The sequence below is a fragment of the Bicyclus anynana genome, chromosome 27 (assembly GCF_947172395.1).
Source record: "Bicyclus anynana chromosome 27, ilBicAnyn1.1, whole genome shotgun sequence".
Lineage (NCBI taxonomy): Eukaryota > Metazoa > Arthropoda > Insecta > Lepidoptera > Nymphalidae > Bicyclus > Bicyclus anynana.
In genome coordinates, this window is record NC_069109.1 from 2,642,548 (window position 1) to 2,669,440 (window position 26,893).

The 26,893-nt window shown below is 36.0% G+C and overlaps 3 protein-coding genes across 3 annotated transcripts; 1 reads left to right on the forward strand and 2 right to left on the reverse strand.

The window, feature by feature from the left end:
• Window positions 1-2,452: 2,452 nt before the first annotated feature.
• Window positions 2,453-8,302, reverse strand: LOC112056653 (putative nuclease HARBI1). The gene is made up of 6 exons (XM_024097107.2): window positions 8,044-8,302; window positions 7,717-7,953; window positions 6,718-6,833; window positions 5,096-5,228; window positions 4,752-4,893; window positions 2,453-3,784 (listed from the first exon to the last, which is right to left on the reverse strand). Exons 2-6 carry the CDS (start codon window positions 7,951-7,953, stop codon window positions 3,396-3,398), a joined length of 1,017 nt encoding a protein of 338 aa, XP_023952875.2. The 5' UTR covers window positions 8,044-8,302; the 3' UTR covers window positions 2,453-3,395.
• A 663-nt stretch (window positions 8,303-8,965) lies between these two features.
• On the reverse strand, window positions 8,966-16,512 carry LOC112056652 (phosphatidylserine decarboxylase proenzyme, mitochondrial). The gene has a single exon (XM_024097105.2). The coding sequence runs from the start codon at window positions 16,366-16,368 to the stop codon at window positions 15,223-15,225; it is 1,146 nt and encodes a 381-aa protein (XP_023952873.2). The 5' UTR covers window positions 16,369-16,512; the 3' UTR covers window positions 8,966-15,222.
• A 438-nt stretch (window positions 16,513-16,950) lies between these two features.
• Window positions 16,951-25,840, forward strand: LOC112056656 (zinc finger protein 208). The gene is made up of 3 exons (XM_024097109.2): window positions 16,951-18,598; window positions 19,841-19,961; window positions 20,592-25,840. Exons 1-3 carry the CDS (start codon window positions 17,120-17,122, stop codon window positions 21,545-21,547), a joined length of 2,556 nt encoding a protein of 851 aa, XP_023952877.2. The 5' UTR covers window positions 16,951-17,119; the 3' UTR covers window positions 21,548-25,840.
• The last annotated feature ends 1,053 nt before the right edge of the window (window positions 25,841-26,893 follow it).

Here is a 26,893-nt window from a genome sequence, read left to right on the forward strand (position 1 = left end):
GTGGGTTGCCGGCGCGGCTGGTGCAGTTGGCTGCTTGTGCTTCTCCTTCTGCATCATCCTGGGCTACGAAAGCATCAAGCGGGTCAGCGTCAGCGACGAGTACCGGGCCAGGGTGCGCTGGTGAATACACGGTTGCACTCTAAGCGAGCGGTTTCATTTCATTACTCCCGACATTAGTTCCTGTTTGCGAACTAGATGGCGCTACTGGTATATTGGCCCGCACTGATGAGATTAGTTTGGTGAATGATATAAGGTACTCTAATGCAAGGTGCGCCAATAGTCCGCCAATAGTCCGCCAATAGTCCGCCAATAGTCCGCCAATAGTCCGCCAATAGTCCGCCAATAGTCCTCCAATAGTCCTCCAATAGTCCTCCAATAGTCCTCCAATAGTCCTCCAATAGTCCTCCAATAGTCCTCCAATAGTAAAAGGTGGCTTAATCCTTAATATACTGTCCGGCTATAGTCCTCGATACCAAAGACCGTTGTCCGTTACCAAATATGCAGTGTCTTTAGGTATTGGTAAGTTAGACAGTAGGAAAGGAACTCGGACGGACATAGCTAAATAGTATCTAGAGTAGGCCCTGGTGGGTTGCCAGCGCAGCTGGTGCAGTCAGCCTGCTTTTCCTTCTTTATCAAGCGGGTCAGCGTCAGCGACGAGTACCGGGCCAGGGTGCGCTGGTGAATACACGGTTGCGCTCTATTTCATTTCTCCCGACATTAGTTTCTGTTTGCGAACTAGATGGCGCTACTGGTATATTGGCCCGCACTGATGAGATTAGTTTGGCGAATGATATGGGTGGTGGTATGTACAACAATAATGCCATTGGTCCGCCATTGGTCCGCCATTGGTCCGCCATTGGTCCGCCATTGGTCCGCCATTGGTCCGCCATTGGTCCGCCATTGGTCCGCCATTGGTCCGCCATTGGTCCGCCATTGGTCCGCCATTGGTCCGCCATTGGTCCGCCATTGGTCCGCCATTGGTCCGCCATTGGTCCGCCATTGGTCCGCCATTGGTCCGCCATTGGTCCGCCATTGGTCCGCCATTGGTCCGCCATTGGTCCGCCATTGGTCCGCCATTGGTCCGCCATTGGTCCGCCATTGGTCCGCCATTGGTCCGCCATTGGTCCGCCATTGGTCCGCCATTGGTCCGCCATTGGTCCGCCATTGGTCCGCCATTGGTCCGCCATTGGTCCGCCATTGGTCCGCCATTGGTCCGCCATTGGTCCGCCATTGGTCCGCCATTGGTCCGCCATTGGTCCGCCATTGGTCCGCCATTGGTCCGCCATTGGTCCGCCATTGGTCCGCCATTGGTCCGCCATTGGTCCGCCATTGGTCCGCCATTGGTCCGCCATTGGTCCGCCATTGGTCCGCCATTGGTCCGCCATTGGTCCGCCATTGGTCCGCCATTGGTCCGCCATTGGTCCGCCATTGGTCCGCCATTGGTCCGCCATTGGTCCGCCATTGGTCCGCCATTGGTCCGCCATTGGTCCGCCATTGGTCCGCCATTGGTCCGCCATTGGTCCGCCATTGGTCCGCCATTGGTCCGCCATTGGTCCGCCATTGGTCCGCCATTGGTCAAACTTCAGTACGATGTTTGGAGTATTAAGTGTATACTGCGTTAAAAATTCGGTCTTATGTTTGATAAGGTAAAGACAATTTTTCATCGGCAATGGGACGTCACTCACACATTCTTAAACGAACGCGTCTCGCGATGTTTTGACTGTTGGAGTATGAAGTGTTTATTGCGTTGAAAAACCTGTCTTATGTCTAGACAACAAAGTCTATTTTCTTTCGGCATTGATAGAAGTCTCTCACTCACACATTACTAATCGAACGCGTCTCTGAACACGTCCCGCATTGGTTGGACCGTTAGAGTATTTGCGAGTATTGGACTCGCACTCTGTTGACGTCTTGCGCTCCTCGGTACTCGGTACTTCTAAATACGCTTAATACGTGTTTATGTCCCTGCTCCGTACTCGTACGCCATACGTCTTCCAACAAACCTAGTGTTAAGACCTGCTCCAGTATATACGCCTCACCTCTAATGGTCCGCCAGTGGTCCGCCATCCATAATATACTTTCCGGCAATAGTCCTCGATACCAAGTAGACCATTGTTCATTGCCTAATATGCAGTACCTAGAAAGTATTGGTAAGCGCGCTCGGTCAGCGCTAGCTAATTAGGATCTAGAGGAGGTACTGGTCTGCCGGTCTGCCAGCGCGGCTGATGCAGTTGGCTGCTTCTCCTTCTGCATCATCCCGGGCTACGAGAGCATCAAATCAAACAAGTAAGCGTCTACGCTGGTGAGGACAGGACCTCCGTCTTGTAAATCCACTGCGCATACCACTGCACCACGGAGGCCGTCAAAGTTATTTTCCCTAATTCACAAATTGTAGTATAACCAACTAATACAGGGTAGTAACCAATATTATTTAAAAATAAAACCACAGTAATTGTAATTTATATTTTTATTCACTTATTCAATATTACTTCTAATTTTATCACAGGGTTATTAGCAATGTACATTACAACATTACATTTTATTTGGTTGTCCTAGCCATACTTCAATGTAGGCATAAGTGCGAGTCTCATCACAATTGGTTCAGTATATTTTGAGATACAGAGTCATGTGTATCAGTCACTAAGAAAAAGTATCACTACAGTCGAAATAAAAAAAAAACCACTTCAGCTGAAATTTAAAAGTAAACACTACAGGTGAAATTAAAAAGCACCACAGCTGAAAATAAATAACTACAGCCAAAATTAAAAAAACATTGTAGCTAAAAATAAAAATCACTACAGCTGAAATTAAACATAAAACACTATAGCTTAAAATAAATAAAAGCACCATAGCTGAATTTAAAAAAGCTCTACAGTTTTAAATAAAAAATAAAACACTACAGCTTAAAATAAATAAAAACACAACAGCTCAAATTAAAAAAGCACTACAGCTAAAATTTAAAAAAAAACACTATAGCTGAAAATAAAAAGCACTTCAGCAGAAATAAAAAAAAACACGACAGCTGAAAATATAAAAAAAAATTACTACAAACTGAAATGTAAAAGAAAACTAGTGTGACAACAGGACTAAAATAAAACTTCTTTAGCTCTCCAACTCCTCTCAACGTCTGTTCGCCTCGCCCTATTAGCACTCATTCGCACGAGAGTTTTTTAAACGAATGTTAAAAAAGGATTCAAATGCATTCCCAAGTACATATATGTTCACACGACAGAGTTTTTAAAACACAACGCTTTTTTTAGAGCAGTGTTGCATTTTCAATTTTGGGCGATGGAAATAGACTTTCATAATTATATTTATATTATTTGAACGCTTTTTAACGCCCGTAAGAAAAACCCTCGTGCGAATGAGACTTATAAAGAGTTTTAATTCAAAAATCACCTTTCACACCACAACCGATCAGCAAGTTCATCCCTAAACCTACACTCTTCATCTAAATCATTGCTTCTATTTTGCTTCAGTTTATTTAAAACTTCCATTTCCCGCTTCCGTAAATCCTCCTCCAGCGATGGAACTGGCAACCCCGATCTATTGCATATGTTGTGCAACACACAACACGCTGTAGCAATTTTTGCTACCATATCTGGATCATAATGGAACACCCTGTGTACTAAGAGACTTTTGAATCTCGCTTTGAGTACTTTATAAGTCTTTTCTGCAGTGTTTTTAGCAGTGTTGTGGAGTTTATTATAATATTTTTGTGCGTCGGTTTTTGGGTTACCATATGGGGTCATCACGTAGGGTCTTTGTGTATATTTTGAATCACCTGAATGTGTAAAAATAAATTATTAATGAAACATTTGCAAGAGTAGGATATTAAGCAGGTAAATCTATAGTACAACATGTCCCATAGGGTCGTCGTCATCAACCCATATTCGGCTCACTGCTGAGCTCGAGTCTCCTCTCAGAATGAGAAGGGTTAGGCCAATGGTCCACCACGCTGGCCCAATGCGGATTGGCAGACTTCACACACGCAGAGAATTAAGATAATTCTTTGGTATGCAGGTTTCATCACGATGTTTTCCTTCACCGATTGAGACACGTGACATTTAATTTCTTAAAATGCATACAAATGAAAAGTTGGAGGTGCATGCCCCGGACCAGATTCGAACCCACACCTTCCGGAATCAGTGGCAGAGGTCATATCCACTGGGCTATCACGGCTCTAGCTCATAGGGTAGTTGACTCATATCAAATTTAATATTAATTTCGCATAGTACCTACATGGAATAAGGGTCCGAAATACATCCAATCCATATTAATTAATAAAAGGTTAAGGATTCCTTATAAAACTTAGTTTAAAAAAAAAACATACATACAGCCGAACGTAGAACCTCCTCCTTTTTGGAAGTCGGTTAAAAATCATGCATTTTTTAGATTTTCCTAACGTCCCCCATTTAGTGACGTCACAATGTTACTTGATGTAATAAACTAATCGTTAAGTAATATTTTTGTCAAACGCTCCGTTTTCAAGGGATTTTGTTATAGTGACGTCATGAAACAGTTGAAATATAGACCATAGCAGACAGCGTTTTGGCTCGTATTGTCAAAAAAATATTAAACAATTGAAATTTTCATGTAATCACGTCTCGAAAAAATATGATAATTTATTTACCAATCTAGTAGAACGATAATGAACAAATTTAAGAACATTAAAAAAAGAGTCAGCTAGTTTATTAAATGGGAATGAAATAAGATAGAAAATAGATTACATATTACATATAGCTTCTTACCTAGTAGGTACAGAGTTTCTCCCTCATTTGTCAGTTTTTCTAAATGTGTTCTTATAGTACTATTTTCAAAAATGAAATTAGCCTGAGTAGCTCCACCATGTTTAACATCTACATATAGAATATTTAAGTCACTGTCTGTGATCTGCAATAAAAGTTGATAATAGGTTACAGAAGCAGAAAAGAAAATTCTGAAAAAAATATAACTAACTTTTCAAAACTATTCAAAATAATTTTAGATAATTAGATGGTGTATCATTTGCGTTTTATCCATTCATTACTAAATAATATAATTATTATTAGTATATATTTAAATAAATAATTATAAAGGTAATTATAATTCTTACAATGGTTAATTTTCTGGAATGATATCCCTCTCCACAGTTGAATTGCTCATCGTCTTCTTTTGGGCGTACCATTGTCACAAAAAAGCTGTCAATGCATCCTAATATGTCAGGGATGTGGAATTTTTTGAAAAATCTGTAATAATAATGGAGATGGTCCAAAATTGTATGGACCCCAGGATCAGTCATTGTACCCTAACAGAAGTAAAAGAAGATATTTTTTTTAACTATTTTTGATTATACAAATCTACGAATTTCCTTTAACTCTTTCTAAATAATATTCATTATCTCCCAAGAAATGCAACATTATTATGGGTAATAATGGCGGATAGATGACGATTTCAATGCAGTAATCGATTTGACGTTTGCTGTCAATTGTCATGTCATGGTTGCTCTATGGGCGCCATCTTAATATAAATCAAAAACTTGGGTCCTTATTTTATTTATTTAGATTTATTCACTTTAATAAATTTTAATAAAGCCCTTGGTTTTTTTAAATTTTAATGATACGGGGTACAAGAGTGGACCTAAAATGGACCATCTCCTTTATAATAATTATTTTATTATTTTATACACTTTATTTGCACACCACTGTGACAAAAACAAGAGAAATAAAAACATATTAAGAAGAGATCAGCATACAAAAGGCGGCCTTATCGTTAAGATGCGATTTCTTCCAAGCGATTTCGGTTTAGGAACCCATAAGAACATCAGCAGGTGGCGTAAAACAAAAATAACCATAGTATTAGTAATACATGTTCATACAAATCATTTACATACTCATAACATATACAATGTCAAGAAGCTGAAGTGGCAATGGGCGTGACATATAGTACGACAAGCCGATGTGGGGGCCCATGGTGCTGGAATGGCGACCCCACACTAGAAAACGCAGTGTTGGTTGACCCCCCACCAGGCGGACTGACAACACCATGCAAGTCACGGGGATTGGCTGGATGCAGGCGGCTCTGAATCGAGATGTTTGAAAGTCCCTACAAAATTCCTATATCCTGCAGTGTATGTCCATCAGCTGGTAAGATGATGATGATGACAAAGACGATGACCATGACGATGATGATGGATGATGATGAATCAGTATTTCTCTGTATATTAATTCAGGCTATACACCCAGTATAGCCTGAAATAAAGACATTAATATTTTTTTTTTTTTTTCTCCTTTCTCTAATACTGTTACTCGGCAATCTGTCATTTGACATTGAGCCGTTCGTCTGTTGGTTAGAGATTATGGGTCATCAGAAGGAGTAAGTTCATTGACAAATCTCCTATTATGCTGTATTCTAGCTATCTTTCTTGGCTAGATTGTGAACACTGTTGCGTTTCAGTCTGCAAAAAAGCAGGCTGCCGTCTCCTTCTAGATTGTTTGCCAAGTCATTGACATGCATTGCTAGTCGCTCCTGATATTTGATACTGTAGCACTGTATTTCCTGTCTGACTGTCTTAACATTAAGATCACTTTGAATATTCTTGTTACTTTTGTATGGCGGGATGTTAAAAAGACATCTTACAGCCTTGTTTTGAAATCTTTCCAGTATCTCAATGTTACTTGTATTTATAATAAAAAATTTTATGCTTTTGCTTTTAAGAATTGCTCGAGTGTTTCTTACCTTTCTTTTACATATGACCGCTCATTGACATTATGTGGAAGTCTTATGTGTTTCTTCACAAATCCAGGGTGGGCCAAGGCGTTCACCACAGCACGGATAGCACGCGAAGCAGACGGCTGTGATAAATATGTATTTACGTTTCAGCAGTTTGAAACACGTCATTTTCAATTTCTTAAAATGCACATAACTGAAAAATTGGCGGTGCATGCCCTAGACCAGATTCAAACCCTACGGAATCAGAGGCAGAGGTCATATCCACTGGGCTCTCATTCCTTTCTTATCCCAATTATGTCGAGTCAGTAAAATATGTCAATCTTCTCTATTTGTCTCTATTACTTACCAAATCATCATCCACTCCCTTTGCACACATGTCCTCTTTATTTTTTTCCATGAAATATCGTGCAATCAGTCAAAAAGACTATGAGCAGATGGGTTTTAGGTTTGATGTTGGTATGTAACATGAGACATTCATATTGTTGTTAAAACTGGACTATTGCACATCCAGCTCCAAGATTCTTTTTCTTTTCAGGTGTTTAAGATAGTCTGGTACAGTGAGCTGAGCTGCCAGTGAATTGGGATGATGTTCCAATTGCTGTTTATAAGTCCTGCTACACTGTTGGACTTCCTCTTTCGTTTTGATATACAGATACTCATGGATCTCGCTATTCAATTTCACACACCCTAACCATCGCTTCTTTGGCCTTCCTCTCCTCTTGTATCATATGATATAAGATAATAATAATAATAACAACATGAGATCTGGCTGGTGGTTTCAGCTGTGGGTAGTTATCATCCTGCTGTCACAGGCACACTGTTAAGCGTTCCTGTACGATGTCATGTAGAAACCGAAAGGGGTCTGGATTTTTATCCTACTCCAAACAAGTTAGTCCTAATCTTAGATTGAATCACTTACCATCAGGTGAGATTGTGGTCAAGGGCTAACTTGTTAAGAATGAAAAGCAATCAAGTGGCTACGATCAATAATTCTAAAGATCTAACCTTTGTTCTGTTATCGACACCGTCGCTACGACTGGGCTCCGGCGGAAGATATTGGGCTAAATCGTGTTCTAGGTCTTTTATCAGCTCGAAATTAAGCCTATAAATTCGGATGTAGTCTTTATCCGTCGATAGCTGACGAAGACTACGAATTTTGAAGCGCTTTCGCCTTCTTCTCAGCATGTCAATTCGTCTCGCCTCTTCCAAAAGTAATAACTTTACCAAAACAGAAGCTGACATCTAGAATTAGAAAGATTAATAATTACTTACGAATCTACTACTAAGTTTTTGGTAAATAACAACTTATAAAGCTTATATACATTAACTAACCCTTATTTTAAAGTAAATGTTTTTTTTAAATATTATATTAATGTAAAACACTTCTTCTGTAACCCATTAATTAGCTTTACATTAAAATTTAAATCACAGATCAGGATCACTTTAAACTAGCATTAATATATAAATATTATAATCATCATTATCTTGGAAAATTAAAATAACTCAGTCTCAACGAATGTCGCTTAAAAAATACAAACACAAATTATGTATTTTTTTCCCTTTTTTTTGAGTTTTGACATTTGATTTGATTTGACAAGCAATTACGACCATAGAATATAGATGATGATAAGGTAGGTAGAGACAAACCATCACCAAAGAGTTATAAATGACGTCGTCTGAGACGTATTTACCCGACTGCAAGAAGCGTTATGTTTTTCGCGCGTATCTTGTATCTACGTATGTAATATTATATTCTTTATTACCTTCCAAACCACTGAACGCATTTATGTAATAAAAATATTGTTAGATTTGTAATAATAACCGAAGTGTTCTTAGTTAGGTGAAGTTAAAAAAACCAACAGGACGACTATGAGACGCTATAGTACTTGTACAGACTCGTAAATCTATGCTATAGACTCGAGGTGAAAAAAATTTTTTTTTCGAATATTGCGATATGATCAAATTCAAGGGCTCATCAATTCAGAATGCTACGTATTTAAGTACCTATAACATGGCCATATTAAAAAATATTAATTTTGATGAGTCAACTATCCCCAAACTTTCCAAGAGACTGGATTGATTTGGATGAATTTTGTGTATTTAAGTGGGTACCTGGATGACTTGAAAATACATCTGCAGGTAGGTGACGTCAACGTCACGTTTTCATTAAAAATTACAACTTTAATAAAATTACTAATTCCATGAGAAGTCTAATAAGACGATAGGATACATTTAATAAAACAAAACATCAAAAAATATTTTAAATCTTTTATTTTTGTCTTGTTTACATAATACTTATGGGGGTATAAAGTAAAAATTGTTTTCTATTCACACATAATGTAAAATTAATTGCGAGTATCTTATTTATAGCCTGACCAACTGATCTATTCACTATTAAGGTCATTATTATCAACCTATTAAAATAAACATCAAATCAATTTGAGAAATGTCATCTTCCTACTGTATGATAATCACAGTAGGCACCGGATGACATTTGTTACAACTTACATAGTATCTCACTTTCGTTTATGTCAACTAGCATACGTCAATAATAGTGAATACCATAACTTAACACTTTGTATATAGAGTTTGGTTATTGAAAGTAGACTGAAATTGCCTGGCAAATTAAAAATAAATATCTACTAATCTATAGCAAAAAAAACGTATGTGTGAAAACTTTACGACATTATTGAAATAAAAGTAAATTGCAATTATCAAACTTGAGTTATTTAAATATTTGCACTGTTTTAGGGACGCCATCCATTTTGTCGAATTCAGTCTGTACTTTCATTAGCCAAACAATAAAACAAAAAACTTTGAGAGTGACACATTGACGTCACAAGTATTTCTTGATAGTCTATGCTTAGTTTTATATTGGAAGAAATTTTAGGTTGGCAACTTCGTTCGTAACACTCCCGATAGTACGCGCGGGGCGGGGGCGTGTAGCGATGATTGAAAAACCCACGACTGATGCATGTTACTTCCCCGCACGCACGATTTCACACCCGCGCAGTCCTTCCCCCCGTCGCCCGCATACATGGGGGTGTAATCAACGAACTTGCCAGACTATAGTTCTTTTTCCGTTTCAGTAGTTTCCTTTTTCTGTAGACCTGTGACACGCACCAAGACAGATCTCGAAACGAAAAAAATATCTACAAACGCTGAATAGCGGGCCAACTGAAAATATCGCTCTCTGTATTTGCTTTGGAAAGAAAGATAATAATTCTTAATTCGGTCAGTAAAACATAAAAGTAATAGTAGAATCCAAATTAGAAGCTTCATCTTAGACCTCTACCGTTATATGAGTCGTATCAATGACGGGTCCACCACAATACAGGACCTTATGTAAAAGCAAAAAATAGTGAGGTGTAATACAATCTCATAAAATTTCGGTGCTTCCCACTGGTGGTGGCTCCCAAAAAAATACTACAGTACAAAAGTTTTGAAAAAAATACATCATAATCATAAATACATATTTGATTGTAGTCAAGCCCAATGTAAAAAAAAAAAATAAAGAAGAAGAAAAAGATATTTCAACTATGCCTCAAAAATGTCCTTTCTGTTCATGAAATATGTAGTTGACGTTCTATGCACTGGTCAGACTATATCATATATAACAAAAACTAAACTTCTATTTCTTTTGATCATATTAAATGTAGAGGTAAGGACGCATCTATGCATGCAAGGTTAACATTACTTATTAATTTGTTTCTTGATAAACAATACCATCGAGTTACCTATAGAGTTGGACATTAATTTTTCGCCCTTGCCTCTAACCTTATACATAGTTCAATTTGGAATTCATCATCATTTTGGTTTATAAAAACAATTTTACATGCTTCTTGCATCAATCATTATTATCACTATTTGTACACAATATTTCTTTGATCACACACATTTGCTATCGCTGCTGGCTCGAAACAGAAGTGGCCTAAGTCAAGTTTGTAAATTTCATGATACCAAGTTTCATCAACAATGTTGTAGGTCATTATGATTATTATAATTGGATGTTTGACAGGCGTGATGATAAAATATGAAATGTGTTGGTTACTCAGACTAATTAGATAAAGACCTGCCTCGCAAGACATTATTTTTCTGTCAAAGTATATGATCAACGATCTTATGCGATTATAAACACTGTCTTTATAGAATCGATGTTTCATAGTTTACAATCGTGTCCGTCGGTTAAAAACCTCCGTAAAAATACCTTCTTGTGTAGTTAAATGGTGTAAAAAACGAACAAAAACTGCTAGTTTAGTATAAGATATGTATGAAATCTAAGCTCGTTTTCCTTAGAAAATGGCAGAAAATTTTGTTCGTGAATTTGGGTGCGATACTAGTCCTTATGTATTTAGTCTGAGGTTGGTTATGATAGCTTATATACATAAATAAATAAATAATTTATAAGCTATCTTATTCTTATAAGGCAAAATATTACCTTAGCTTTATTTTTGCAACTAATATTTCAGATTAAGCTTGCTATCTTGAAAACAATAAATTTTAGATATTTTTTTGACTTCCAAAAATCGAAAAAGCTGACTACGTAACATGTATCAGTTATGACATAATTTAATCACATTTAGGTAATGTAACAGGCATATAGGCAAGAGTTAGGCTGGTTTTCAAATCGCGCTGACAAGATGACCGTCGGCGCTGACAGACGAAATGTATGAACTCCTAGGGAGCGTTTCAGAATAACGCGTAGCTATCAGCGCGTGCTGATGCGCGCCGAAGGTCAGCGTGACTCTAAAACCAGCCTTAGAGCGTCGTAAATAACTTTGTTTAAAATGTGACGTCACAACTCACAGATGTCACGTGACCAAAATTGCTAATTATGGTTACAATTATTTGATTTTTAACTAACTACGGTCGAATTTAAAAGTAGGTAAATGCTTAATGATCACAAAATTTGACTTTCACACTTGTTTCGATCCGCAGCTTTGTTCTAGAATCTATTCATTATTATCTGCTATACATTATTTATATTGTATGAGCTCACAAAGTTCACGATTAGTTCTCTAAAATGAAACTAAATTAAATCCATGTAAATAAATATTTGGCTAATACATTGTAATAGTTTTTATGAGAAACTAATTATTTACAATAGAACTGGGATCGGATATACGAATATATTCGAATTTTCTATTACGAGTATGTCTTATGGTATGGAGGGAAGATGTAAGTTCATACAGAGATAGTATTAAAAGTGTCCGTCAAAATGCGTTATGAATAAATAGAAGAAGAATCTACTCAGAACGAAAGAACATTACAAAGTGAACGATAAGTTTGCTTTTAAAAGACTTGAAAAAAATTGTTAGTCTAGTATAATTTGTCAGTGGCAGCTAACAAGATTTGAACAAATATTGTCTGTTTGTAAACAAAATGTTGTCATATTTACTACTACTCCTTTTTGTAGTTTTGAATTCAGTTTATAATTACGTTTTTTAACTGTTACATTTATTTAGGTTTAAGAAATTATATAAGTTTTGAATCACATAATTCATTAATTATCATTAAAAAGATTAAATATTCTCCCAGTATCACCCGATCTACAATTTATTATCTAGCGCTATTTTTTCGTTGGGTCATGGACTAAAATTTATCTTTTACAAGTGGACACTTTTTTAGTTTGTACCCCACATGATTATCTCTTTACTTTTGCCCTCCACAGTTTCAATATTTAATACTACCTTATTACTTTAATACAATGCGCCTTGAATACATGGGCGTAGCCAGGATTCTATCTGGGGGGAGGGGGGGCAGCTATACTTAAATTGAGTATTTCACATCACAAATTGATATTGTCCGACCGAGACTAGTTTTACGGCCGATACAGAAACTAAGGTCACTAAGGTCACACAGCGAAAAACCAAGAAGGGGCAGTCCCCCGCCCTTACCTCGCTACGCCAATGCTTGAATATATTTTATTTTAACACAAATAAATATACAACATATTATACTACATATCACTATCTTAGTTGCTCAAAACTCTATAAACCCAAGTGCGAATGGAAGGGAAAATAATATAGTATACTAATTTTCAACAAAGACAAACAGTCAAGACGCATAATATAGCAGTTTAGGCCAAGCAGTTGAAACTATACATCATCGTAAAAACGAACACAGTTTAGTAAAACTTGCGGGTAAGCGCATCACCCTACCCAATCCCAATGTCACACTCATTCAAAGTCTAAGCCCTCATTTGCACAAGAGTTTTTTTAATTGACGTCAAAAAAGCGTTCAAATAAGTTAAATGAAGGTCCATTTTAAACGCATAAAATCGAAAATGTAACACTACTTGAAAAAAAGCGTCGTGTTTGTCGTGTTGCAGGTGTCGTGAACATATATTTGGGAATGCATTTGTTGTATTTGAACGCTTTTTTAACGTCCGTTAAAAAAGCTCTCAGGCGAATGAGGGCTGAATTTCACAGAAGATGCTCTTATTTTTACCATTTTGCAAGTTGGAAGGAAAAGACCCTACTACCGTGTATAGATATGAGCAATATGGTATAAATAACAGAAGAACTATTAAGCTATATACACAATGTATGTGTCAACTTAATGCTATACATAAAGGAAAACCGTTAATGGGAATAGAAGCACAAATACACACAATTCACAAGGAAAGTACCTCAAAACAGTAATTTAGTTTATACATTGTGTACGCTTCAAATATACAGTTTCAACTTTTATGACATACCATGACAATACATTCGGTGGTATATGTTGTCAAACAACATTTCTAAAGTTAATATATTAAAATATATTTTCAAACTAACAAAACATCTAACTTATTCTATTTTAATATAGCTAAAAAGCAACGATTATACACATCAAATATATTCATACAATAAAATACAAAATTTTTAAACTCAAAAACTTTTTTTTTTGTCATTTTTCTGTACTTATATAGTAAAAGTCACTCTAGTCAAAATTAAACAATCCATATATTGATTTTTTAAAATAATAAACCACACCACATCTACACAACTTCAAACCAATCTAATATACAGCATTACTCTTAGTTACAATAATATATTAAAGCCAAATTTACATTTTGTTAGGATAAAAATCACATAAAACCCCACCTTAATATTTTCAGATAAACATTAGCTTGCATATCATATATATATAATAATATATAATATCATGTTAAAAAACAACCCAACCTAAATATTTTTTAATTTTAAAAACTAACAATTTGTAACTTCCAGTTTGACTAATGACTATAACTGGTTGACATTTTGGGGTATTTGGCGAGGCAAGCTGAAAATTTATTCTGTATCTCTTCTAATAATACCCAAAGAACTAGAGAATAGATTGGAAGTACTGGGGTTTTATTTTACAAATAAAATCCTTGAGGATTTGGATAGAAGCAGGCGTTACTTTGCGGAAGTTCATCATGATTATATAATGATTTATTTATTTAAATAAATAAATCATTATATAATCCTTGAGGATTGGAAATATCCTTGATGCAATCTAAATTTATATACCACTAAATCAAATATAAAGAGTAAAAAAATACATAAGCATACCCAAAAATTATGAACAGCCATTAGATGTTGTAGATTAAAAGGCTCGTCAAAATTCGATACTAACAAGTAAAGTGCTTTGTGACTGCAGTACTTAGGCCCTTATTTCCAAAGAAAGGCTTCAATCCAATTCCAGAAATGAAAAATGTAAAAATTACCTGTTTCAGTATTACCTACTATAATTCTACTTCATGCCTACACTGGTTTAATATCTTGCACACCTCTGATCATGACTGAACATAATTATAATTCTGTATTTATATATTAAAATTGGCAAGAATTCAACAATACTAGATCATTGCTAGTAAAGTTTTTGTTTACTTTTGCTAAAACTATATTTTAGTCAATGGAAGAACTTCAACCAATCAAAATTATAACATATTACGATATATTACGGAAATGGTTTTTTTTGTGTAAAATGTAAAATTTATTGTAATATTTAAGCACTTTTTAGTAAAATTTCAATTAAGTTTAATACATCATATGAATCAAAAAAAAAAATCATAAGTTTTTGGGTTAGGTCACTTTGGTTATGCAACACTGTCTTGCTGTATTACATAACTCGTCTGTCAGCTGATAATTGCAGGCATACAAGCAAATGATAAACATTTTAAAGGAATATTTGGGGTTATACAAGTTGACTGCACTTATAAACTCATAATCATAATTATATTTGCAATCTTAACTTGGTTGCAAAATTGCCACTCGTATTTGTAGAATGAACTCTTCATTGAAGAATGAAGTTGGCTTTAACAAAATCATTACAAGTTACAATTGCTGTAAAAATTGCTTTTAAAACAAAATTGATTTTAATGATTTCTGAGTTGTGACCTTTTGTTTACAAACTATATGGCAAGAAGTCATTGCAATATTTCACAGTTTTAAATTAAGACTAATAAACATATTATAGCGTCAGCAAAATTACATAAAACACAATAGCAGCCTGCGCCATGTAAAATAATTCATCATAAATCGGTCATCTAGAAAACTCCTTTGTAGCTGTTGTTAAAGCTTGTCCAACAAGCACTCTCTCTCCAGCGTTTAATTCGAATTTAAAATCTGCAGGTGCTTCAAATAGCAGAATGATTGTACTACCCATGTTAAACTGTCCAAACAACTCGCCTTTTTTAAATGTCGCTTTATGCATCTCCAGTTCGTCAATACGATTCCGTTTACCTTTTGTATTCGTTCGCAAGTGCGGGTCACTATAAATCTCTATGGAACCTACGTTTGTTGCCCCAACAGCGGTCATAGAGAAGAATCCATGCTTCCATTCCCCAATATACACTGCTCGTTCATTAATAGTGAACAAGCCAGGAATTAACCGCGCCAGCCATGGATTAACCGACAACAGTTTACCAGAGAAATGTCTTCTAAAGTTTGATGTCCAATCACACGGAGAATGAAATCTATGGTAATCTCCGGGAGCTAAATATATAATACACTGGTGGAGGATATTATTTTTGTTTTTTAATAGTGAATTGTAATAGCTTATGTCTTTGGTTTTCGACCATTTGTTCTCGCCTAAAAACTCTTCGAGGCTATATGTGACCCCCTTGACTTGCTCTATCTTGTCTGTGTCCGCTGGTCCACAGTTTAGGACTACACCGTCGCACGGAGAGACGCAAGCCGCGGGCGATATGTATCGTGCTCCGTCCCTCAACGCACGGGTGAAGAAAGCTGACAAACTTTTGTAATACGTGAGATCTGTTACTGCTGCATCATTGATATTCACATTAAACATTCTAATGTACGTACCATAGACGAAGCTGCGTATAGGAATCGGGAGCTCGCACGACGCCAACTTCCCCCACAATCTGCTAGTAATTCGAAAAGGGAACATCTCGTAAAATTTTATCTCCACTTTTGATAGCTCGTAATTCACACTCGCGCGAATGTAACACCAGCCAACGTAAATAACACTCCCTAAAGGCATCCATCGTGTGAATATCGCTCGGAAGTTCATCCATTTCGTCTTTTGAAGGTTGGTTGTGTTGAACCCGTTGTGGACGTTCTTTGTTTGATTGTGGATGGTTTGTCGGAAGGGCTTGTGTGGTCTCATCCGTCTGAACATTGGATTGATCACGGGAAGGCAGCTCCGAATGCGCGTCGGCGGAAACATTTCGCACTCGTGCACCTTCCGCCCTCCGTGTAAAAATAAACAATGTTTGTGTAATTAATTTCGGCAAATTGTTTTACGTACAAATAAAAGTACTATCGTCCGATAAAAAATACTTCTCTGAGTCACATAACATTGACCACAGACTATAATCTATATGCTCTATGATATTGATGCCTGGTGAACCGTGGGCGGTGGACTTCGACCATTAATAACAGGACCTGCCTCGCTAACTGTTACCCCTTTGGCAAAGATCAAAAAATCAAAAATCAATGATCTAACGCGTTTATAAAAACTGTTACTATAGAATCGATGTTTCAGTGTTGTAATCGTTTTCGTTGTGTAAAGAAAAACGAGCCCTTATGAATGACGTCACATGCTCATTTGTTGTGTTCGGTGGCAAAAATTTTACGTAGATATTTTTTCATTTATAACATAATTTTTACTGGTATTTATTGACGGGACAAAATCAAATATAGCTTTTAATACTTCAATAATTCAGTTTAAACACTATTTAAAAACGAGGCAAGTAGCCTATTGCTTCTACTTGTCAGTTGTCAGTTGTGTTGTGGTTGTGGTCAGTTCCTCAGTTGATCTGTGGTCAGTTGTCAGATGTCATGTTATTTGTGTTTTGTGAAATTGTGAATTTTTGGTATTTCATTTTATTTTGTTCTTGTTTTGTCATATCGGATACTTTAATATCATTAAAGAATAGTTTAAACAAATACTCTGATTATACATAGTTTTTACGTTGATGTCTAGAAAGAATCGCAATGCATACAGAGATTCGTTGGACATTTACAAGGCGAAGAAAGGTATACGGCACTATCGGGTGGCAAACATGGAAGAAGTTTTACGCGATTTCCAGAAAGACCCCATAGTGCTGTGCGAGCGGTATGATATAACACCTTATCTAACAAAACAACCCTATTTGAGGAAACCAACCTTCGTGGCCATAGATCAAGTGGCAAACTTCAGTAAATTATGTTCCGTAAAATTAGCGCGCGAAAATCTTCAGCTACTACAAGATATAACCAGAAATCGGTTAAATAACACAAATCTAACATGCAATATATGCCAGAAGGAGTACACTAGCGAGAGGAAGCTGCTGAACCACCAAGAAAACAAGCATATGCTGTGCTATAAACCAGAAAACAAAATACGTAAAAAAGTTTCGTTTTCCGACGAGATAATAGTCCACGAACTGAAAGAGTACCACAGTTGTCGAAAATGTCCTAAGATTTACGAGGATTACGAGTCCTTGAAGAGCCATATGAAGGATTTCCATAAGAAGCGTAAGTGCTACGTATGTTTCTATTGCTCAAAAGACTTCGTCGACAGAATGTTCTTCAAATTACACATAAAACTCCACTGTGACTCCTGTGGTGCGTTGTTTCCCAATAAAAAAGAATACAACGACCATAGACGGTTTATATGCAAGAAGATCAAGAAGTATGTATGCAAAACTTGTCAGATAATCGTGTTCCACTTCCTGGATCTAAAAGACCACAGTTATGAGCATTTGGGGACGTTCTACATCTGTGACATATGCAAGGACAGGTTCGATGACAAATGTGCTTTGTCCCACCATATAAAGTTTCTACACTCAAAGAGACGTCCTAAATCTTTATATACAACACAAACTACTGAAGATGAAATAATATATAGATGTAATTTTTGTGAATTGAGTACCCAGAAGTTGGTGTTGATGGTGAAACATGTATCTACCTTTCCGGAGTACGACAAATGTGCCATGACGGGTTATAGGGACTTTTACTTCTGTGACCAATGCTTTGAGAAGTTCAGTACAGAAACAGACATGTTGCAGCATAAATGGTCGCATTTTTTAGTAAATAACCCACAAAAATCCCCAGATTCACCCAAACCGATCACAGTATTCAATATGGAAGCTTCTAATCTAATGCGAAATACAACATTTACAGAAACAACAGAAGTTGCACAGATACAAAATTCAAAAATAACAGAAAACACCACAGAGGTAGCACAGGTAGCACCAAAAAGGTTTTACAATTTAAATGAGGAATTACCAGAGTTTCTCCGACGTCAACCTCGAGTTGTGGTTGAAAGATTGCCATTCCATGGCAAAAATGCAGAGGTGTCTGGAAACTTGAATGATGTAACCAATTTATTAACCAATGATCTGGAGACATTGAACAATGAAACCAAAAAAAAAAGACACACAAAGACACTCATATCAAAGTATCAATGCAAGGTAAAAGAGCTTTGCATCCCATTTTTGATTTTGTATGCTCTTTTAATATTGCACCAAGAGAGATTTTTTATAAACTATCTTGGAGCAATAAAATTAAAATTTTTTTTATTCTAAGCAGGCCAGTTTACAGTTTGCTTTGAAACTCAAATGCCTCAAAAGGTATTACTACGAACCAGCAAGGTTATTATGCAACTCGGTGTACCATTCAAATAATAAGTAACTAAATCATTAATTATCATATTTTCGTTCTTGATTGATTTAAATTTTTTATTTTTTTGATGATTTAAAATACTTATTTCAATAAAATAAGCTTGGCTGCACTTTTTTACATAAAGTGCTAATGTTTCTTTTTTATATTATTTTATGTAAGATGATGATAATTTTGTTGAAAACACAATGTAGTGACTGATTACTTGAATGGTACACCGAGTTACATAATAACCCTACTGCAAGTTATTCTGATACAATACTAACTCAACAAATTGCTAAGCGTATAATTATTAATAAACAGGCTGCTGCTCAAAGTAATTCAAATAATTCTGACTATCCATGCAACACACCTTGCATAAGGATGCATTTATGGGACACATTTTAAGATATATTTACAAAACAAATATTATTTACCCTGAACATATTAATTTTAGAACACATGTTCCTTGAACATTTTTAATTATTTTTTCAGTAAAGACTATCTCAGAGTTAATTTGAGGAAATATATTTTCTCGTTTTTGTCACACCATTTTATGCTCCGCCCCTATTTGTCCTAGCCTATGTTACTCTCTGATAGTTTAGCTTTATTGGTGAAAGAATTTTGGAAATTGGTTCAGTGGTTTATCTGTTACATACAAAAAAAGTAATCTTTTTTTTATAATACTAGTGGGCCTGGTCATGTTTCGCTTTGGCTTATGTGCATTTCTTTGCTACCCCATCCCTGAGTATCTGTCCCCTGGTTCTTAGCATCCTTCCCATCAATTTTCACCCAAATCAGATCACACGTTTTTGAGTTATAAATAGTGTAACTAGCACAACTTTCTATTTCTACTTTTCCTTGTTAATGTATCTTTCTATTGGTGAAAGAATTTTTCAAATTGGTCCAGTAGTTTTTCAGTTTATTCGTTATATAGAAAAGTACAAAAAATTCAAATCTTTCCTGTTTATAATAATTGTTAGTGTATAAAAGTGTTTATTGTGCAATGTGTGGTCAGTGACACTCTCCATTCAAGATATATTTTGTTGTTTCAGCTGTGTCTCAAATATCTATCGACAAACTCAACCCTAAAACGACATATGCTTACTTTACATGGACAGACAAGTGAAGATAACTTCAGTTCACTCCACTATTATCCACAATATCAAAATCCAGGTAATATATTGTAGGAAATAGTAGTCTGGGACGGATATGACGTTGCTTGATCTCGTGTTGGCTTGTGCCCACAGAATTTAGAGAGGGGTACCGATCGGTTGGCGGGAACGACTTGCGATATAAGGCGCTCGTCGTGCAGTCGGCTTCAATATACTCGTGGCGTTCGAGCCGTGCACATTTCTTGTTGTATAATTCTTTATGGATTACTTGGAATAGGCGGGGAGAGTGACTTAACTGGAAAAGGGGAGTGTTAGTTAACTGTCAACGGCGCCCTTAACCCTACACACAACGTTCACAAGTGTGTGACTCCACTCAAGGTCATTCTCTGCCATTCTAGGGTCTTATTTTGGTTACAGTTTGATTTGTTAATTAAGTTGTTCTGACAAATATTGTGAATCATCCTTTGTTCGACATTGGGTGCATGTAGGCGTATTAAACGGGATGACAAATCGTATTAAGCGTTAAGAAATGTATGAAAACATGTCTCAACTTGTAGGGACTGGTGTAAAATGTCGTATTGAGAAATCATTATAAGCATGATCTTTTTAAGCGGGTTCTAATTAATTAATTAATTACATAAGTTAATAGATAACATAAGCTGTTCAATAACATAAAGTATATTTTTTGCAGATAATCTCCGCTGCCATGTATGCGAGGAAGACTTTGCACTGCCATCATTGCTGCAGACACACAATTGCTTCAGAGCCAACACTTTTATGTCACAAATACAACTGACAGATGCAAAATCTACAAACCGTTATGACCACAACATGGGATTGGATGACATAATCTGCATAGACGATGACGATGATTACATGAACAATGTAGATTTCGACATACCCGCACCAATTGTGGAGTTGACAGAATATGAAAACGTCAATTTGGTAATCAATAATGACAGGCAGTTGAACGGTGCAGCTAACAAGGATGCAGCAGTTGATGGTAACAGCCATCTCTTGGATGATTTGTTAAAAGATGTTCCAGTTGGTGGTAACAAGTTGAATACTGTGGCAGTGGACAACAATAATACACAACTTATAAACAGATTATCAAATCCTGCAGTTAGAAATGACATGCAACACTTAAATGGGCAGTTGAATTCTGCAGTCGTTCTGAGTAACAGGCTGTTGAATAATATTGCAGTTAATGGTAATGACAGTCAACGTATTAATGGGCCGTCATATGATAATAACAAACAGATAGTAGGTGCAGTTAATAGATATGACAGGCAGTTGAATACATTTAGTCCTAGACAGATAGGTGCAGTTAACAGATATGATAGGCAGTTGAATGCAAATAACATTAACTCCAATACTGCAGTTGATAGATTTGATAAGCAAGGTTCTAATGGGCAGTTGAATGCAGGCAATGCGATTAATAGGCAGTTGCCTGCAATAAATAGAAAAAGTCTTCTGATCAGTAATAACCCCCAGTTTGTTGCTATGCCAATAAATAGAGTTAGTGCAGATAGTAACGGGCCGAGGCAGTACTTCAATAGATTGTTGAATACTGCGGCAGTTGATGGTAAGCAGAAGAAAATTAGTAACCTTCGTTTGGTTGTTACAGAGGTACCTATTGAGTTTTAAGACTGAATATTATCCATAGTAATAATGTAAATGAGAATGTATGTCTGTTTGTTATCTTTTCACGGCTAAACCGATTTGTCTTTCGATCAGGCTTAATAGGCTAGTTGACACATTTTTTCATTATTTATTGTTCTACTAGAAAGAAACATTTTTTTTTTTCATATTTTTTTTGAGACCTGATTACATGAAAATATTAGTTTTTAAATATGTTTTTGACAATACGAGCCAAAACGCCTGTCGGCCATGACAGTCTGTAATGGGCATGATGACTAGGTTTGAATATATTGATTTTTATGATACATTCGGGTAAATAGGGTCAATGTTAACTAATTTATACATAAAAAGCAAAGATTGTCTGGATATTTGCAAAATAAATGAGATTATAAAATTTCAAAAACTATTAAAAAAAATTTATCGTAATTAGATGAAAATTCATACAGTTTTAGCTTCCTTACATTAAATGTGACATTTTTTAATATATGAACTATAAAGATAAACGCACAAATAACAAAGATATTTGTAATTTTGTTTGAACGCGCATACAAATCTAACGATCATTACATTGCCTATGACGTCATTTTTTCGAGCCATTTTGTATGGGGCGTTTTTCAGGGATCCGCGGCAGCGCCGCAAATCTGACCCTTTAAATCCCTGTAGCTCCGAAAGTAATGATCGCAGATACCCTGTTACTTTTACAAAATTGCTTTACTATTAGTATACTCTTAATTTATATACAATTTAAAAAACTGTCATCATCCCTATTCAACTGTTTCATGACGTCACTACAATAAATCCCATACAAACGGAGCGTTTGACAAAAATATTAATTAACAATTAGTTCGACGTTTAGTACATCAAGGGTGTTAGTGACGTCACAAAATGGACGACAGCGTTTTTGTCGTTTGGAAAATTTTAAAAAATACGTGATATTTAAATTAAGTAATCCTTAAATTTTATTAATTGGTATTGATATATTTCGAAGCCTATACGAAATTAATATTGTTTATATTAAATTTGATATAAATCAACTACCCTATTGTAATCAAGCGTAAGCCTGTATTGCATAAAAAAGATGGGCTGACTAACTTTCATACTTTTTAATGCCTGGTTATCACAGGTTCTCGGTTTAATACTAAGAGGGCTTCTACTGATAGGCTAGTTGATACTTTGAGCGCGGCGACCGAATCAAGAAATTCTGTAACGAAATTAAACCTAACACCCAAGTTGTGCATCAAGTTAACACATTTCGACGTCATCATATCGACTAAACTGGACAAGTGTGAAACTAAGGGGCTAAACTTATTTAACCAGAGTATGATATGATTTATTTATTTATTTTTTATGTTGTTATATTTCTTATTTAATCAATAAAACAAAAAAAAATTGTTTTCTTATCGGCCACCACGCTCAAAAAGTGTAACTTGAATTAAAATCAAAAAAAAAATGCTGCATAAATAAAATTAATAAATATTTATAATTGCTTAAGTTGATAAAAAATTTTTAACAATACGAGCCAAAATGCTGTCGACCATGACGGTGTATATTTTAACTGTTTCATGACGTCACGTTAACTAGTCCTTTACCAAACGAAACGTTTGATAAATATATTATAGTTATCAATTAGTTTGACGTTTATTACATCAAGTGACATTGTGACGTCAAAAAATGGTCGACAGCGTATTTGAGGTCTGGAAAAAAAAAATTGCATGTTTTAAATTATTTAAATCAAGTTTTATAAGAAATCCTTAAATTTTATTAATTGTTATCGATATATTTCGGACCCTTATTCCATGTACTTGAAATTAATATTATTTATATTAAATTTGATATGAGTCGCGACTACCCTACTATGATTTGTCAAGGAGGGGAGGAATCTCAACCAATCTCACGCGTTTTTCGACAAATTCATCGTTAACACCCACATTCATCACTCAGAATGAGAGGGGTTAGGCCAATAGTCCACCATGCTGGCCCAATGCGGATTGGCAGACTTCACACATGTTACAGAATAAAGAAAACCCTCAGGCAGCATCCCTCACGATGTTTTTGTTCACATTTTGAGACAACTATATTTAATTTCTTATAATGCACAAGGGAAAAGTTGAAGGTTTATGCCCTGGACCAGGTTCAATCCTGCACCCTCTGAATCAAAGGTAGAGGTCGTATCTATTGGGCTATCGCGGGTTCTTTAAAATTACTTACACTAATTATTCCCCTCTAACTTAACTACCCTCGTGGGTACAGTGCTTAGCTTATGTTGTTCGGTTTACAAGGTTCTGGGTTATATGTGAGCCTAGACGACGCGGTTCCCGTTGGAATACGGGGATAATGTTGATAAATGGGCTATCTAACTCTGAAAGAATTTTTCAAATAGTTCCTGAGATTAGCGCGTTCAAGCAAACAAACAAACTTTTCAGCTTTTTTTAATATTAGTATAAATGCTGAGTTTTTCTTTCTTCTAAGAAATGTTAATTATTGTAGAAGTTAACCATTCAACTACACAAACCGACACTTTTAGGGAGCTCTTTGCATGACGTAAACTATTACTACTGTGAAACATCGATTCTATAGAGGTAGTTTTTAAAAAAGCGTTAGATCATTGATCTTAAACTAGGATAGAGGGGTAATGTCTAGTGAGTCAGGTCCCGATCTAATTCGACTGAGGCACCATATCAGTCGACCGACGTTCACTGCTGCAGGACATACGCCTTTTGTAGGGATCTGCGAACCCCTTTCATGTTTTCGTTGGTTTACATTTGTAATTTTATTGATATTATTATTAGTATACTAGCGGACGCCCGCGACTTCGTCCGCCCCTAGATCTCTTTAATCTGGCCCCTACAGTAGTAACTTCTCCCGTTTTCTCAACATTTCCCTTCACTCTGCTCTGCTCCTATTGATCGTAGCGTGATGAAAGTATACCTGCCCAGGAGTATGAAGAATAATTGTACCAAATTTGGTTACAATCCGTCGAGTAGTTTTTGTTTCTATAAAGAACATACAGACAGACAAAAATTTTACTGATTGCATCTTTGGCATCAGTATCGATCACTAATCATCCCCTGATATTTATTTTGGAAATATATTTCATGTACAGAATTGACCTGTACAGATTTATTATAAGTATAGATTAAGTATTGGAGAAAAAAATATATATAACTATGTTTATATTATACTTATAGGTATATGTGGTTAGTAATTTTTTGTTGAAAACAAGTATTACGCATTATGACATTATAGATATCAAGTTAAAGTTATATTTCGTTCCATTTTTATTATAATTTCATAGTTATTCTTTTGTGTAGTATGATATTTGTTTTTTTTAATAACAAGTTAGGTATGTTTTAAATAATAAGATACCTATTTGTAATGATAACCTATTAAATTTGTAAAGGAGAAATCCTGTCAGTTTGTCAGCTTATTTGGCCAATACCGATTGATCTGAAAATTTGTCTCATAAGATATCGTTTTATGTTCTTATTTTTGGTTAATTTTTAGCTCTGTATCATTTATAAAATTTTTGGTCGCGAATTTGTATGTAAACTGAGTTTCGCCTTTCAGTTCGTAAAGTTGTGAAATGTATTCTTAATTTAATTTTACAGGTTTGTAATATTTCAATGTGTGCTATAAACATAATAAAAAACGTGACTACTATAAGTACGTACGTGGGTTAACATAAATTCTAACGATTCGTTTATGGGTCTGTGAGAGCCTCATTTTAGGAGGGTTCATTGATTTTCAGGCGCGCGTGTTACCGTCCGCTCCCACGCGGGCGAGGAATTGTCTTCATTCGCTCATTGCCAGGCGTGCGTGTTGCCGCCTGCACCTCTCTCGCTCTTCTCTGTCACACCTCGCACCCCTGTACCACGCGGGCGAGGAGTTGTCTTCATTTGCTCATTGCCAGTGCGCGTGTTGCCGCCTACACTTCTCTCGCTCACACCCGAAACCATGTGGTGCACCATGAACATGAGTCATGTGGTCATTGTCTATATTTAACTTTAGGTGTACGCCATACCTATAAAATAGTTTTAAATTTAAGTCTGTACATAATATATAACTACCAGCCTATAATACCTTGTACTATTGCGCTGTAGCACGGTGCGGGTGATAGTTGCCTTCTGACGTTCATAATACGTAGTATTATCGTGAATCGCGGCAAACTTTCAAGAGTGAAACTAACTGTCTCCCGCACCATGCTACAGCGAACGAGCTGTAGTATATAACTACTATGTCATAGTAAATAGGTGTGTACAATTTTAAGTTGTATCTGTAAGATTAAATATTTTTTTTAAATTTTGTGATTTATTGTATTAACATTCCTACATCAACTGTTGAGCCTCCTCTGAGAATGAAAAGGGTTACGCTAATAGTCCACCATGCTAGCCAATTTAGCAGATTTCACACAAATACTATTCCAAATTAAATACAAATATGTATTACCATTAGAAAATATTTGTATTCTTGTATGTTACGAATAATCTCAAAAACTACTGGACCATGACTTCATGTATGGACTCCGTACCGACTCTTTAATCTATGTACTGGATTTGAACGCAGGCGTCGGCTATCTTTTAACCATAGATTTACGATTCGGTACAAGATAATTCTATGCTTTTAACCGTTACACTATAATTATTTTACCCGTTTGTGTTAGTTATATAATTCGTCTTAGCGGAGGGCTTGGACCAAAGAGCGTATCTTTTTAGCAGTTTGTGATTGCCAATACTAATATGGTAGGATAAATATCGATTTTATATTGAAGGTTGTAAAAATATATAAATGTTATCTAGTTTTTACGTTTTTAACTCACAAACTATACAAGCTATCATAATAAAAGAAATTAATGGAGTAAATATAAATATAATTAAAATAATTTCCTTTGATTTTAACTAACATCATTAAAATCCCATTTGTATCGATTCGTAAGCCTCTACGACCATAGCGATGCACCCATAGATTTAGAATTATAAGTACTTCTACTTGTACCAACTCGTAAATTATAGTACTTGTACCGAATCGTAAATCTATGTATGCACCCGACCTCCCGATCCGATCGATCTCTTTTTAAGAAATTAAATATTACGTGTCTCAATCGGTGAAGAAAACTTCGTGCATACCAGAGATTTTTTTAATTCTCTGCGTGTGTGAAGTCTGCCAATCCGCATTGGGCCAGCGTGGTGGACTATTGGCCTTACCCCACTCATTCTGAGAGGAGACTCGAGCTCAGCAGTGACCCGAATGTAGGTTGATGACGACGACGACCCGACCTCCCTGTACTTACAGGATATAGTGATCTGTGTACAGTGTAGTGTGTAATCTGTGTTCTGTGATTCATAGACAATAGAC

Excerpts from the sequence above, each read along its gene's own strand:
- LOC112056653 (XM_024097107.2), bottom strand. The coding sequence starts at position 7,953 with ATGTCAGCTTCTGTTTTGGTAAAGTTATTACTTTTGGAAGAGGCGAGA. Across the intron at positions 4,894-5,095 it reads ATTCCAGAAAATTAACCATT|ATCACAGACAGTGACTTAAA; the intron begins GTAAGAATTATA and ends CTTTTATTGCAG. Across the intron at positions 3,785-4,751 it reads AGAAACTCTGTACCTACTAG|GTGATTCAAAATATACACAA; the intron begins GTAAGAAGCTAT and ends TTACACATTCAG.
- LOC112056652 (XM_024097105.2), bottom strand. The coding sequence starts at position 16,368 with ATGTTTCCGCCGACGCGCATTCGGAGCTGCCTTCCCGTGATCAATCCA.
- LOC112056656 (XM_024097109.2), top strand. The coding sequence starts at position 17,120 with ATGTCTAGAAAGAATCGCAATGCATACAGAGATTCGTTGGACATTTAC. Across the intron at positions 18,599-19,840 it reads TATCAAAGTATCAATGCAAG|CTGTGTCTCAAATATCTATC; the intron begins GTAAAAGAGCTT and ends TTGTTGTTTCAG. Across the intron at positions 19,962-20,591 it reads TCCACAATATCAAAATCCAG|ATAATCTCCGCTGCCATGTA; the intron begins GTAATATATTGT and ends TATTTTTTGCAG.